General features: G+C 60.4%; 1 protein-coding gene, 1 long non-coding RNA gene and 1 pseudogene across 2 annotated transcripts; 1 reads left to right on the top strand and 2 right to left on the bottom strand.

Moving 5' to 3' along the window:
* The first annotated feature begins 647 nt into the window (after positions 1 to 647).
* Positions 648 to 1,866, top strand: LOC134562916 (uncharacterized). The gene is made up of 2 exons (XR_010083286.1): positions 648 to 797; positions 1,075 to 1,866. It is a non-coding gene; the product is annotated as an uncharacterized LOC134562916 (long non-coding RNA).
* A 3,373-nt stretch (positions 1,867 to 5,239) lies between these two features.
* Positions 5,240 to 9,254, bottom strand: LOC134562767 (Fc receptor-like protein 1). The gene is made up of 10 exons (XM_063420273.1): positions 9,224 to 9,254; positions 8,525 to 8,545; positions 8,224 to 8,436; positions 7,739 to 8,023; positions 6,578 to 6,851; positions 6,190 to 6,494; positions 6,025 to 6,111; positions 5,607 to 5,628; positions 5,427 to 5,517; positions 5,240 to 5,350 (listed from the first exon to the last, which is right to left on the bottom strand). The coding sequence occupies exons 1-10, from the start codon at positions 9,252 to 9,254 to the stop codon at positions 5,240 to 5,242; spliced, it is 1,440 nt and encodes a 479-aa protein (XP_063276343.1).
* A 2,330-nt stretch (positions 9,255 to 11,584) lies between these two features.
* Positions 11,585 to 13,896, bottom strand: part of LOC134562768 (Fc receptor-like protein 3) — a 35,994-nt pseudogene continuing 33,682 nt past the window's right edge.

Raw genomic sequence — 13,896 nt, forward strand, 5'->3', positions numbered from 1 at the left:
TGGGATCTACTAGAGCATCTCTCTAAGTCATGGAAGGCATGGATGGGGAGATGAGAGTATTGAAATTGTAGATCTGAGCAAAGGCAATTGTGATGAACTAAGTAAATAGTGAAGTAGTTGTGATCTTGTGAGAAGCTTGAACAGAGAGAGAGAGAGATGAGCTGAAGATGAAGACCTGCCCACAGAGAGAGAAAAGATCTCTGTTCCTAGAGATGAAAAAAAGCTTTGCTTTTCAAATGTTCATCTTTAAAATGTTGCCCCCTGAGTTTACAAGGCCCATTATGATTCTGTGGGAAGGCTGCGTGATACGGGAGGGACTTCACAAATGCAGAGTCCTGGGTGAGTGCTCTTGTGAGAATTAAAAAGCCACAAGAGAACTGTTCTTTCTTGTGGGGAACTTTCCATGGCAGATCAAAAGGGACTTCTCTTTCAGAGAGAACTGCTGAAAGACTATTTCAGAGGTAGTAACTGGTCTAAAGTCTATGTTTTGTCTCTGGATGTTGTCAGAGCGAAAGAAAGGATTTTGTGGGTAGGAGAGTGTCGTGGTTTGAAGGGAAGTGAGTTTTTGTGGAAGTAGTGGTCAAACCAATCAGTCCTTAGGTCTGAGTATTGGCACCTTTGTTGGCCACTAAGAGGTTGGACACGCCTCTGAGGACACGAGGGGTTAAAAGCCGGATTTCCCAGCAGGACTCTCTTTTTCCTGCTCTGCTTTCGGAGAGGGAGCGTCTTCTCCTCTCCCCTGCCGGCCTGGCTAGGCCGGGTGGGGGAGGGGAGCAAGGTGGGCCTGGCTTAGCAAGGTGGGCCTCGGGGTGGGGAACAGAGGGAGCTGGAGTGGAGCTGGTCCAGCTTCCATCTAGAATGGAGGGGTGGAGGGAGAACTTTGGAGGTGCCTTCCGTCCCCCTCCCTGTCCCATCCCGTTCCCCCCCCCCCCTTCCCCCCCTCCGGTCCCGTCTCTCTCCTCCCCCCACAGAGAGAAGGTGCCGAGCTGGAGCTGCTTGTGAGAGCTGCAGTGCCTGCGATCGCCTGTGCCTGACCTCGGTGGTGGGAGATAAAAGCTTTTAACTCTTTCTAAGGCAGAAGAGAGTTATCCCTGGACGCTGAATTCTCATAGTTGATGGTTTTAGAAGAGAGAGGACAGCCTGGGACCGAGAGGGTAATGTGAGATGAAAAGAAGCCCCTTCGATTGCCGGAATGAAGAGGAGTGGCCTATGAGGCTGGACTTTTCTTGCATAATGATAGCCATAGACGGACCCTGGACCCTCCTGACTATAAATAAGACTGTGTTTGGGTGGATGTTTTTGGCTCAAACCCAGAGACGTTCTGGCCTGTTTCTTGGAGCCCCCGGCCCCAGGGGTAAATGGGGGGGACTTGAGTCCCAAAATGAGAAGATGGCTGGTTTTTGGTACTTGGCCAAAACATCCTTAAAAAGAGCCCTGTTGCAGTTCAGGTCCATGGACGGCAGTGAGAGTGCTGGACATGGAAAGGAGGGTGTCACCCTGGCAGACTCTTCGAGGCAGTGCCATGGGTGACGTGGGAACACGGGATGGTGGACCTGTGTTTCCTGTGGGGGGAGGGGGTCTGTGGTGCAAGAGAGACTCCTCTCGTCCTGGATGGAATGTGGATTGTCTGAATTTTAAAGGATGATGATTTGGATTAGGAACCCAGGGTTGTTGAGGGATTAAGCAAGTAGATGAAGGTAATGTGCTGGAGTCAACTGAGTGAGCATGTATGGAATGGAAATTGGGGGGAGGAGAAGCAGTGTTTTTGGGAGGTTTTCTCTTCTGCTTTTGGGTGGCTGGGTTTTTCTTTCCTTTTCTATTGTCCATTGTTATGTAGTATAATAAATTGTCTGTCTGTTTCAAGTATTAGGCCTGCTCTGCTCTGTTCTTGACCACATCTCACAGTAGGTCATTGGGTAAAATATACCCTCATGGGTGCATTGGCATTTTGTCTAATGTCAACCCATGAAAGAGAGGAAGTGTTTTGAAGGTTTTATTCTGGTTCTTATACATTTTTTCCTCTCTCTTGTAGTTTTGTTAATAAACCTGTCTTTTCAGTTTTGAGCATGCTTTTCTTTTCTGGAAACCTTACCTCACAGCAGAAAAAAGAGTAATTGTAGTGGGCACTCAAACCACTACACAAATTGGTGCCATCACTCAGATAGAGAAATTGGAGAACCTGAAACCACTACAATGCCATACTGCCGATGAAATGATTTTATTTTATTTCCTCACAAGGTCCCCCGTTCTGTGGTTTGACAGATCTTGGTAATGGAAGAGTCAGTGGTAAATTTCTCTTTGCATTCTTTCTTTTGATGTTTATTTACTTGGTTCTTTTCAATGTTATCATACAGCTAAGATTCTCCACCAGTACATTAAATCAATCAACATCAGGCTCTTTCACAAAATGATCAGAGTTATTCTCACCATTGTCAGTTAATTACACAAATAAAGGCATTATTGACTTCTGCAACAGATAATGTTCTTATGCACAGTACATAGTCTTTATTTTGATATTTTGCAGGGGTCTAAACTAATATATTTATCCCACTAAAATATAGAATCTACTCAGGGATTAGGGTAAAAAGGCTGACAAATTCAACTGTATCAAAATTAGTTAAAACCTGATTACAAACTGTATTATATCAAATTAATCTGCAAAAGCCAGTGTAACAGCAAAAGGCAATGACTACATCGTTATTTTTACCACGGGGAAGGTATATTGAAGGGTTTATTTGACGTCTCCTTATTCTGCTTTGATTTTGTCAGCAATACCTTCAATTCATATCTTGAATTGCGACGCTGTTTTGTCCATGACAGGATTTGATGAGTGATCTCTCCTGGTCCTTGTCTCAGCCCAGGAACCCTTCTTTGAAACTTCTGTCCTCATCCAGGCATGGAGGGCAGTGAGAGAGAGGCTTTGGTGTGTGCAGGCATCCAGACACTGTCCACCCATGGCAAGGCAGGAAGGAGGAGGAGGGTCCTGGTCAGGTTGTGGAGCAGATGGGTGTGGGATTTGCAGCACTTCTGGGGCTCTCTCAGCCCCTTGCTGAGAGGGACAAACTGATCCCTTGCTGCATTTCCGGCCTGCTTCCCTCACAGCTGCCCCTGCAGGGGCGGTTTCCAGCCAGCCCTGCTCTCCAAACCATCAAAGGCCCTCCCAGAGCCACTGCTTGGGCTGCCATTGGCTTTTGTGCTTCTTGCAGGGCTGAGCAAGCCACATGCAGGCCTTTTTCACCCACACAATTCTCACCTCTGCAGCAGCTCTAAAGCTGCCACAATCCAAGCCAAGGGGGCAGGGGGCAACCTCAGGTGCTGGCTGCCCCCTGGGGCTGGCCAGAGCAGGGCTGGCCAATGCCCATCCCTGTGCAGTGGGGCTGGGCCGTGGCTGGGCCCCACACTTGGATGGCCAGTGGCTTCCAGGAGGAGGAGTTGGGGAGCTCCTTCCTGCCAATGGGGGCTCCATTCCCCAGCTGCTCTTGCTGGCTCAGACCCTGCAGGGGACGAGTGAGAATGGAGAGGTCTGGAACATGACCCTGATCCCTGCAGTCCTGCTACAGCTTTGGAGTTTTTGCTACTCTTCTTTTGCCACCCTGGGCTGTGCCTCCCCTGCCGTTCCAGCTGCCACTCCCAGGGTTCCTGCTGCAGCCCGTTTTGCTATCCGCAGTGGCTCCGTTCCCCGCTGCCCCCACCCCGTCAGGGAGGGAAGGAAGCTTCTCTCTCTCTCCCGCTGGCGAAGTCTCCACTAACCACGGAGAGAGACGGCCGAGCCCGCGCCACAGCGCCCCCTGCAGCCGCGGGGGAATCATCGCACCCACCCTGCCCGGCTGGGAGCCCCCAGCGCCCCTGCCGGTCGTGCCCGGAACTGCACCGGAGGGGAAGAGCCTGCGGCTGAGACAGGGCTGGGCCTGGGGTTGTGCTTTGGTTTGTTGTTGCTGGCAGTGTTGTTGTTTGTTTGTCTTGTTTTACATATTCTAGTAAAGAATTGTTATTCCTTTTCCTATATCTCTGCCTGAAATACCCATAATTTTGAAGTTATAATACTTTGGAGGGAAGGTGGTCATATTTTCCATGCCAAGAGAGGTTCCAGCCTCCCTTGGCAGACACCTTTCAAGCAGGATACCATCCCTTTGGCAACAGAGGGCACGGCACAGTTTGCATTGACCTGGAGCAGCATCCAGGAACTGACTGGAAACTCAACCCCACCCTGTGCCATAGGCTCATTCTGGCTGCCCTGGAAAAGTGGAAGGCTCCAGCACACCCACAGGGCCTTGATGACATCAGTGTGTGTGGAACACAACAGAGGAGGGTTTGGGACAGGGAAGAAGAGAATCCAGAGCCTCCTGAAGGCCACTTTCGTCATTAGAGCAAGGAAGGTCCAGGGCCTTGGCAGGTTCATCTGGTGGAGGAATCGTGCTGAGCGAAGGGTCCGGGATTTGTTCCTTTTGGGGAGCTCTCCCTGCCAATTGTTCCTTTTGTGACCCTTTGGATTCTGAACCTTGTTGCTGTTGCTGTTGGTTTTGTTCTCTCTTTGCTGTCTACAGGAAATTTTTCTTCTCTCAGCCCTTTGAGATCTTTTTCTTTTTTGCCTCCACTGCCAGGGGCTGGGGCAGCAGACCCTGATTTTTAGTGACAAACCAGAAGTGGAGAATCCCATTCCTAAAGCCAAACAGAGCTGAACAAAGAAACACATTTCTGCCAGTTTAACCAAAAAGCTGCATTTTGGTGCCAATGACAGGGAAATGAGTCCTGTGTTCCCCTGGCACTGGGAGGAGAGATGAGGAGCCATGGGTGTACTGGGAGTGCTGAGAGGGGGATTGCAGAGCCACTGGGAGTGCAGGGGTGCTGGGAGACAGAATGGGAAACACCTGGATCTACTGGGAGCAAGGGAGAGGCTCTGGGAGGGGAAATAGGGAGGCCCTGGGGCTACTGGGAGCACTGTGTGGAGGGAATGGGGAAGTCTGTGAGGGCACTGAGAGCACTTGGATGTGGAATGGGGAGCCACTGGTGGTAATGGAAGGGGGATGGGGAAGCCCTCTGGGGTTCTGGGGGCATGAGGATCTCTGGGTGCCCTGTGCAGCCCCACTCGTGACCCCCAATTGTGTCCACCTACCCATGAATGTTGGGCACCCACGGGAGCAGTGGGGGGGAACTCACATGTGTGGCTGCCCATGGGTGGGGTCCTCCACTGCCCCCCAGTTCCCCCAGAGTCCTCCAGTGCCCACCCGTGCCCCGAGTGTCACAGCACGTTCCCGTGGATGTCACTGAGTTCCCGCAGTCGCCCGCGGGGTCCACGCAACTCCACGTAGGTCACCCGGGGGATCCTGGAGTGTGGTGGCACGGGGGGACGCTGCGAGAGACACTGGCTGTGGGATCTGGGTGGGGGTGACACTCGTGGGGGACGTGTCCCTCTGTGTGTGTCCCACCCTGTACTCACCCCCCATCTGCTTGGTGCTCATGACGTGGGTGTACAGCACCTCCCCCTCCTCTGGGGGGGCTGGGGGATCCAGGGGAACCCTGTGGGGATAAAGGGGATGTGTGGGGGGAATGGGAGCTCTTGGGGGGTGGGGTAAAAGGGGACAGTGTGGTTTGAGTCCCCCACTCACCTTTCCTGGTACTTCCTGGCAGCTGCAAAGGAAAGAGAGGAGGGGTAACTGTGGGGTCCCCAAGATCCCCTCAGGAATCCTGAAACCCCACTGGACCCTCAATTTCTCCCAGCTCCCCTGAGCATCCCTGATGCCCTCCAGAACCCCTGAACCACTCCAGTGCTCTGCCCCCCTGGGTGCACAGAAATCCAAGCCTGGCAGGGAAAGAGACTCTCCAAATTCCCTGAGGATCACTGAAAGAACCCCCAACATTCCTGCAGGACCCTCCAACACCACCCCAAGTCCTTGAGGACCCTGAGCAAAGGTCCTGAGCACTTAGCACTGCCCATGTCAGGGGCTGTGGGTGCTGCCCATCACCCCCACATTCTCGGTGGCCCCCCACCTCCCCAGGGCCCCTGTTGTCCCCATTGTCACCCACCCATGTGGTTCCACCGGCGCCAGCCAACAACTCCACCCACAAGCAGCACCAGGAAGTGGAGGGACCCGCCAACCCCTGTGGCCACTGCTGGGGACAGAAGGGACACATCAGGGTCACCTGTCACTCTGGGGGTCCTGCAATCCTAAATACCCTGTGTGACCCCACCTGTGTTCAAGTGTCCTTGTGGTGTCACCTCCAGGGCCAGCTTGGGGCTGAGGGCCCAGAACACGCGGTGCCCATCCTGTCCCAGCTGGTTGGTGGCTACGCACTGGTAGGTGCCCGAATGTCTCATAGTGACAAATCCAAGCTCCAGGCTGGGACCCCGGGCCACCTCCTGCCCATTGTGCAGCCAGGTGAAGGTGACAGGGGCTGAGCCCACCTGCACCGAGCAGCGCAGGGTCACGGGGTCACCTGTGTGCACCTGGTGTGACAGGGGACCGAGGGTGATGGTGGCATTGGCCACGGGCACTCTGGGGACACACACAGGGGTGACACTGGGCAAGGTGGGATGGGGGTGCCGTGGGTGGGGTCACCCCCAGCCCGAGGGTCCCGCTCAGCCAGGACGGTGACATTCAGGGGGACACTCTTGGCCACGCTGTCCCTGTTGCTGACCAGGTAGTGATAGTGGCCACTGTCATTGTCCCCAGTGTCCCACAGCTCCAGGTGGCGGCCAGTGCCCAGTGGTGCCCCTGAGCTCCCCCGGTGCCAGGTGAAGGACAGGGGACCTGTCCCTGTGGCCACCGCGCAGCTCAGCACCAGGCGGTCCCCCGGTGCCACCTGTCCCCCAGGGGGCTGTGCTGACAGGGACACCCCCGAGGGCGGGACCCCTGCAGGAAAGGGGACACAAGGGGACAGTGAGGGACATGGAGGGGGCAGAGAGGGGCAGAGGGATGGCAGTGAGGAAGAGGGGGCACAAAGCTGGGGGACGGGGCTTGGAAAGGAACCCCAAGGAACCATTGGGGCTTGAGGGAGGGGACCCCAGGGACGGCTGGAGGGGACCCAGGGAGGGGTGAGGGGACCGGGGACAGCGATGAGGGGACACGGAGTGGGACTGGGGACGGGTTGGAGGGACCCGGGAAAGGATGGGGGGACCCAGGGAGGGACCCGGGAAATAATGGGGGGACCCCAGCAGTGATGGGGGCAGGCGGAAAAGGTGTCACGGAAAGATGGGGGGATTAAGGGTGGGATTCGAGAAGGGATAACGGGAACCAGGAAAGGATGGAACGAGACCTGGGAGGGACCTGGGCAGTGACGGGGAGAGCCGGGAATGGTGACAGGGAGGGCTGGGGGTCCCCAGGCAGGGCTGGGGAGCCCGGGGAGGCTGCGGGGGCTCCCCATGCCCATCACCGCACTCACTGCGCATCGTGACGCCGAGCCAGGTGCTGCTCTTCCGCACGGCCCGACTCAGAGCGCACCTGGCAGCTGTAATTCCCCGAGTGGGAGACCCCCACGGTGGGCACCAGGAGCTGCGGGGCCCCCGCGAGCCCCCCACCAACTGCCCGTCCCAGTAGAAGAGGTGCAGGAGGGGGACTCAGGGCCGCAGGGCGCTGGGGGTGCTGAGGCAGCTGAGATTGAGGGGGGACCCGTCGGTGACTTCAGGGGGACCCTCCAGCACTGGCACCGAGAAGAGCTCTGGGAAGCAGAGAGGAGGGGGATTTGTGAACTCAACTGCCTGGGGCAGGACTGTGGGGGGTGGCGGCTGTGGGGTGCTCACCGTGCACTGTCACTGTCACTGGCACCAACTCCTCCTGCCACCAGTAGTCCACCTTGCCGCTGCAGCGGTAGTGGCCCTTGTGGTGCAGCTTCAGAGGTGACAGGGACAGCTCGGGGCCATCGCGGAGCCCCCACAGTTCCTCCTTCTTGTGGTAGAGTAACACCGAGGTGATAGACTTGTCCTTCGAGCCCCGGCAGTGTAGTGTCACCGTGTCCCCCTCCAGCAGTGGCCACGCCGGCACCTGCAGCACCAGCCAATCTGGGGGACAGAGGGGTCCCGTCACACCTGATGGCACCGGGACCCCCCCAGCTCGCCAGGGGTCCCCAATCCCACAAACAGGGTCCCCTGGCACAGCGATGTCCCTGTGTGCAGGGGACGGGCTCTGGTCACACCAGGGGTGACCCATGGAGCGGAGCCCACCCAGAGCCCTCGGGATCCCACAGGTGCCACTCTGGGGCACCCACACACCCCTCACCATCTAAGACTGTCACTGCGTCCACTGCCAGGTCTGTCACATGTGTAGTTGCCACTCTTGCTGACAGTGATGCGCTCGAGTCCCTTCTTCCACCACCACTGCCCGTCCCTGTACCAGGTAGTGGCACTGGCAGTCCCCAAGCCCTGGCAGGTCAGTCTCACCCAGTCCCACAGCACTGCTGGTGTCCAGGGGGGCTCCACCAGGAGCTGGGTGGTCTGGGCGCCTGCAGGTGACAGGGGACACCAGCCTGCCAGGGCCACCACGGGGCTGGGGACAGCGGGACAGCGACACGGCATCTCCCGAGGACTCACCAGCGAGGCCAAGGGTCTGGGCTGGAAGGGAGAAGGGACAGGGCTGGGTGGGGTGGCACTGCAGGGACAGCGGCACACGGAGGCGTGGTGTGGGGCTGTCCCCGAGCTGTCCCCATGGGGACACCGCTTCTTGTGGGAAAGTGCTCGGGGATGGTCCCCGGCAGGTCTGGAGAGGCTCCCAGGGGACAGCTCGGTGTCGCAGCCACCCATGCACCACTTTCAGGTGGCACGGACGCCTCGGGGACACCACAGCCACAACGGGCTGAGGCAGGACACAGGGACACCACGGCCACCCCGGGCTGGCACAGGTCACCCCCGCCAGCCCCACGGCCACATCCCCATGGCCCTGTCCCCATTGTCCCATTCTGATGGCACCTGTCCCCAGGGCCACACCCCCATGGTGCTTGTCCACTTGTCCCTGTCCCCACATCCCTCTGTCCCTGTCCCCAGAGCTGCCTTGGCCCCAAGGTGCCAAACCTCAAATCCCTGTCCCCAAATCCCTGTCCCCCCATTCTTGTCCCCACAGCCACCCCACAACCCCGGTGACACAGGTGGGTCACTGGCTCTGTCCCCACTGGCTCTGATGGCCTTGGGGACCTCAGGGGATCCCGCAGCCCCACTGTGCCCCCTCCCCACCGCCGCTCTCTGCCTCACCAGGGTCCATCCCCGGGGTGTCAGGCCCGTGCCCTGGGCACTCACCCCACAGGAGCAGTGCCACCTTCCCAGCCATCCCCGTGTCCCCGGCCATCCAGGCTGGCTGTCACTCGCTGCTGTGGCCACCTGTCCCCAGCGTGGCGGCTCTTGAGTTAAAAGGGGAAGGAAGAGGATTTACATCCCCTCCCCACATGGTGGTGGCCCTTGGTGGGGGCAGGGGGGTCACAAGTTGGGGACAGGGTGGGGACAAGGCTGGGGGGCACACGGTGGGACATGGGTTTCTCAGGAGTAGGGGGCTCAGGGATTTTGGGAGCCAGGGATGGGTGTCCAGGGGAATGGGGGGTCCTGAGGAGGGGGAGCCATGGGGATGGGGGTGCAATGGGAATGGGGGTCCCCAGGGCTGGGGGGACTCAGGGATGAGGGTCTCATGGGAACGAGGGCTCCAGGGATTTGGGGTCATGGGATGGGGGTTCCAGGGATGGGGGTGTCACTGGAATGGGGGGCCCTGGGAGAATCAAGGGCTGAGGGAAGGGGGATTTGGGGGGATGGAATGAACAGGAGAGGGTCCCTTGGGAATGGAGATCCTGGGGAATGGCAGTCCCAGGATGGGGGTCCAAGAGAGGGGGGACACAAGGAATGGGGGTCCCATGGTTGAGGTCAAAGGGGAATGAGGGTCCCAAGGATGGGCAGTGGCTGGGTGGGCCTTTGGGTCACAGCTCCTTCCCAGGGTGCCTCAGATTTTGGGGTGACCCAGGGCCCCTCGCTGCCCTCCCCCGGTGCTCTCGTGGTTTGGGGGCGTCACCCCAGGTGGATTCCGAGGTTCTCTCCCCGCCCCCCAGGGGCTTTTTCCTCCCTTCATTTCCATTTCCTTCCTTTTTTCTGCCACTTTCACACCCCGCCCCCCCGTTCATGGCTTGGTGATCCCGGGGAACTCCTGAGCAGGGACGGGCTGGGGAGACCCCGGGGAGGCGGAAAGGGGGTGCGGGGCTGGAGAGGGGCCCTGGGGGTGTGGGACTGGAGGGGAGGCTGGGGGAGGCGGTTTGGGGGATGGCGGTGTCCAGCTGTGCCCCCCTAACACTTTCACTTTCTCCTGCGGCAGAAGGAAGAGGCCGTTTGTGCTGAGTCAGACGGGGGTGGGGGCTCTGTCCTTGGAGGGCACATCCAGGGGTCCTGTCCCTCTTCAGGGGTGTCCCTGTCCTGGGGGTGGCACATCCAGGGGTGGCACATCCAGGGGACCCTGTCCCTGTTCTGGGATATCCCTGTTCTGAGTTGTCCCTGTTCTGGGGGTGACAGGTCCTAGGGGTGACACGTCCTGGGGGTGGCACATCCCGGGGACCCCGTCGTGGCGCCCAGCGTGGAAAGATCGAGCAGTGCCTCCGCCCACCCCCGGCCGTGCTGGGGCAGGGGAAGGTGACCTCGGCTGTCCCCACACTGCCCGGAGCTGTTGGTGCCGTTGCCGTGGCAACAGCCAGTCGCGACACATCGCGACAGTGGCCTCGGACACGCTGCCACCGCCGCTCGCGAAACACGGCCACTGTCGGTGCCCGCAGCCGCCACCCGCGACAGCGACCCGAGGGCAGGGCTCGGCTCCCGCAGCGCCAGGGGCTCCTCCGCGGACCCCCGGTCCCCTCTGCCCTCCCTGCCCCTCCCTGCCCGCGCCCCCCGCCCGCCCCGGGCCGGGCCCGGCCGAGGCTCCGCAGCAGCTCCGGAGGAGCTCGGGGAGCGCCGGCTGCGGGGCTTGGGGCACCGGGGGCACCGGGGGTACCGGCAGGGCTGGAGATGGGCGGGCTTTGGGGTGGGATTTGGGGACACCCCCGCCCCCCCCCCCCGGGGCTCCGGCTCGGCCCGAGGGGCTCGGCAGCGGCGGGATCGGTGCCCGTGAGCGCGGGGCGGCACCGCCGCAGCTCCCCGAGCCCTTGGCCGGTGTCACCGAGAGGGGACAAACGGGGAGAGGCAGCTCCTTCCGCTCTGCGGGGCAGCCGTGACGGAACCGGCCCGGAAATGCCCCAATTGATCATTTTGTCCCTGTTCCCAAGGGATTGTGAGAGCCCCAAAAACTCCTGCAAATCCCACACGGATCTGCACAACAGCCTGAGCGGAGCCTCCTCCGTCCGAGCCGAGCAAACAAAAACCATTTCTGCAGCTTTAATCAAAACACTGCGGTTTGGGTCCAGTGGGAGGGACGGGGTCCTGTGTCCCCTGGCACTGGGGGAGGGAATGGGGAGCCCCTGGGGGCACTGGGAGAACTGGGAGCACTGGAACAGGGAGCTCTGGGCAGCCCCACACGGGACGCCCCACTCGTGGGCACCCACGGGAGATGGGGACAGGGGGGGACATCCACGGGCAGTGCCAGCAGTGCCCCCGGTGTCAGAGTGTGCTCTCGCAGATGTCACCGGGGTCCCGCTGTCACCCAGGGGGTCCCTGGGGGGGTGTGGCAGCTCCGCGTAGGTCACCTGGGGAGGGTGGCACGGGGGGGGGCCCTGCCAGAGACACTGGCTGTGGGATCCGGGTGCGGGTGACACCCGTGGGTGACGTGTCCCTGTCCCCCACCCCTGTACTCACGCCCTGCCCGCTGGGTGCCCACGATGTGGGCGTACAGCACCTCCCCCTCCTCTGGGAAACCTGGGGACTCCAGGGGGGCCCTGCGGGGATAAGGGGGTGTCTGTGGGGGTGGGGGGGTTGCAGTGAGGGTAAAATAGGGGGTCAGACCTGGAGCCCCCCACTCACCTTTCCTGCTGCTTCCTGATGACTGCAAAGGGAAGGGAGGAGGGGTGAGTGAGGGGTCCTAAGGGCCCCCGAACACCCTTGGGACCCTTGACCACCCCTGGGACCCTCGAGCATCCCTGAAGAACCCTAAAAGCCTTGAACTGGGGTCTTGAAAACCTTGAAACCCTTCAACCCATTGAGCCCCCAATCCCCTGACAGAACCCCCAACATCCCTGCACGACCCTCCAGGACGTCCCCAAATCCTCCAGGACCCCCAGCCGAGGTCTCTGGGGGCTCAGCTTCACCCGAGTCAGGAGCTGTTGGTGCCCCCCTATGGCCATGGCACTCAGGGGGGCTTCACCCCAAACCCCAGGACCCCCATTCCCCCCCCACTGTCACCCACCCACGTTGTTCCACCAGCGCCAGCCCTCGATGACAGCCACGAGCAGGACCAGGAACAGCAGGGACCTGCTGACCCCTGCAGCCACTGCTGGGGACAGTGAGGGACACATTGGGGTCACTCTGAACTCCGGGGGTCCTGAACACCCCAGGGACCCCATGTGACCCCACCTGTGACCCAGGGTGAGCCAGGGGTCACCTCCAGGGCAAGCTTGGGGCTGAGTACCTGGAACACACGGTGCCTGTCCTGTCCCAGCTGGTTGGTGGCCATGCACTGGTAGGTGCCCGAATGTGTCACATCGATGTCCCCAAGCTCTAGGACGAGACCCCGGGCCACCTCCTGCCCATTGTGCAGCCAGGTGAAGGTGACAGGGGCTGAGCCCACCTGCACCGAGCAGCGCAGGGTCACAGGGTCACCTGTGCGCACCTGGTGTGACAGGGGACCGGGGGTGATGGTGGCATTGGCAACGGGCACTGTGGGGACACAGACAGGGCTGGCACTGGGCGAGGTGGGATGGGGGTGCCATGGGTGGGGTCACCCCCAGCCCGAGCGTCTCGCTCAGCCAGGACGGTGACATTTAGGGGGACACTCTCTGCCACGCTGTCCCCATCGCTGACCCGGCAGTGATAGTGGCCGCTGTCATTGTCCCCAACATGCCACAGCTCCAGGAGGGGGCCGGTGCCCAGTGGTGCCCCCGAGCCCCCCCGGTGCCAGGTGAAGGACAGGGGACCTGTCCCTGCGGCCACCACACAGCTCAGCACCAGGCTGTCCCCCAGTGCCACCTGTGCCCCGGGGGGCTGTGCTGACAGAGACACCCCAGAGGGTGGGACCCCTGCAAGGAGACACCAAGGGGACAGTGAGGGACCCGGGGCAAAACAGGGAGGGGCAGAGGGATGGCAGTGAGGAAGAGGGGGCACAGAGCTGGGGTGGGGCTGGAAAGGAACCCCAAGGAACGAAATGGGGCTCAGGGAGGGGACACCAGGAGAGGGAGTGGGGGGACCAGCAGGGAGGAGACAGTGGGACCTGGGGTCTGTGGGGAGAGGTCAGAGAGGGGTGGGGTTGACTCAAGGATGGCTGAAGGGACCCGGTGAGAGATGGAGCCGAGCAGGGACGGGGGGATGGGGGAAAAGTTTAATGGGGAAGATGGGGGTACCCACTATGGGCTGGGGGAGCCGGCAGGAGACCCAGGAAGGACGGGGGACCCGTGACACGGATGGGGCTCTGGGCAGTAATGGGGATCTCCAGGCAGGGGTGGGGTCCCCAGGGACGCTATGGGGGCTCCCCGTGCCCATCACTGCACTCACTGCACACCGTGACGCTGAGCCAAGCGCTGCTCTTCTGCACAGCCCCCCCCTCAGAGCGCACCTGGCACCTGTAATTCCCCGACTGGGAGACCCCCACGGCGAGCACCAGGAGCTGCGGGGACCCCTGAAGGCCCCCCACCAACTGCGTGTCCTGGTAGAAGAGGTGCAGGAGGGGGGCTCAGGGCCGCAGGGGGCTGGGGATGCTGAGGCAGCTGAGAGTCAGGGTGGACCCGTCGGTGACTTCAGGGGGACCCTCCAGCACCGGCACCGAGAAGAGCTCTGGGAAGAGAGGGGAGGGGGATTTGTGA

The sequence above is a fragment of the Prinia subflava genome, chromosome 31 (genome assembly GCF_021018805.1).
Source record: "Prinia subflava isolate CZ2003 ecotype Zambia chromosome 31, Cam_Psub_1.2, whole genome shotgun sequence".
NCBI classification, from domain to species: domain Eukaryota; kingdom Metazoa; phylum Chordata; class Aves; order Passeriformes; family Cisticolidae; genus Prinia; species Prinia subflava.

Excerpts from the sequence above, each read along its gene's own strand:
- LOC134562767 (XM_063420273.1), bottom strand. The coding sequence starts at position 9,254 with ATGGCTGGGAAGGTGGCACTGCTCCTGTGGG. Across the intron at positions 8,437-8,524 it reads CCAGACCCTTGGCCTCGCTG|GCGCCCAGACCACCCAGCTC; the intron begins GTGAGTCCTCGG and ends TGTCACCTGCAG. Across the intron at positions 6,852-7,738 it reads AGTGACAGTGACAGTGCACG|GGGTCCCGCCCTCGGGGGTG; the intron begins GTGAGCACCCCA and ends CCTTTCCTGCAG.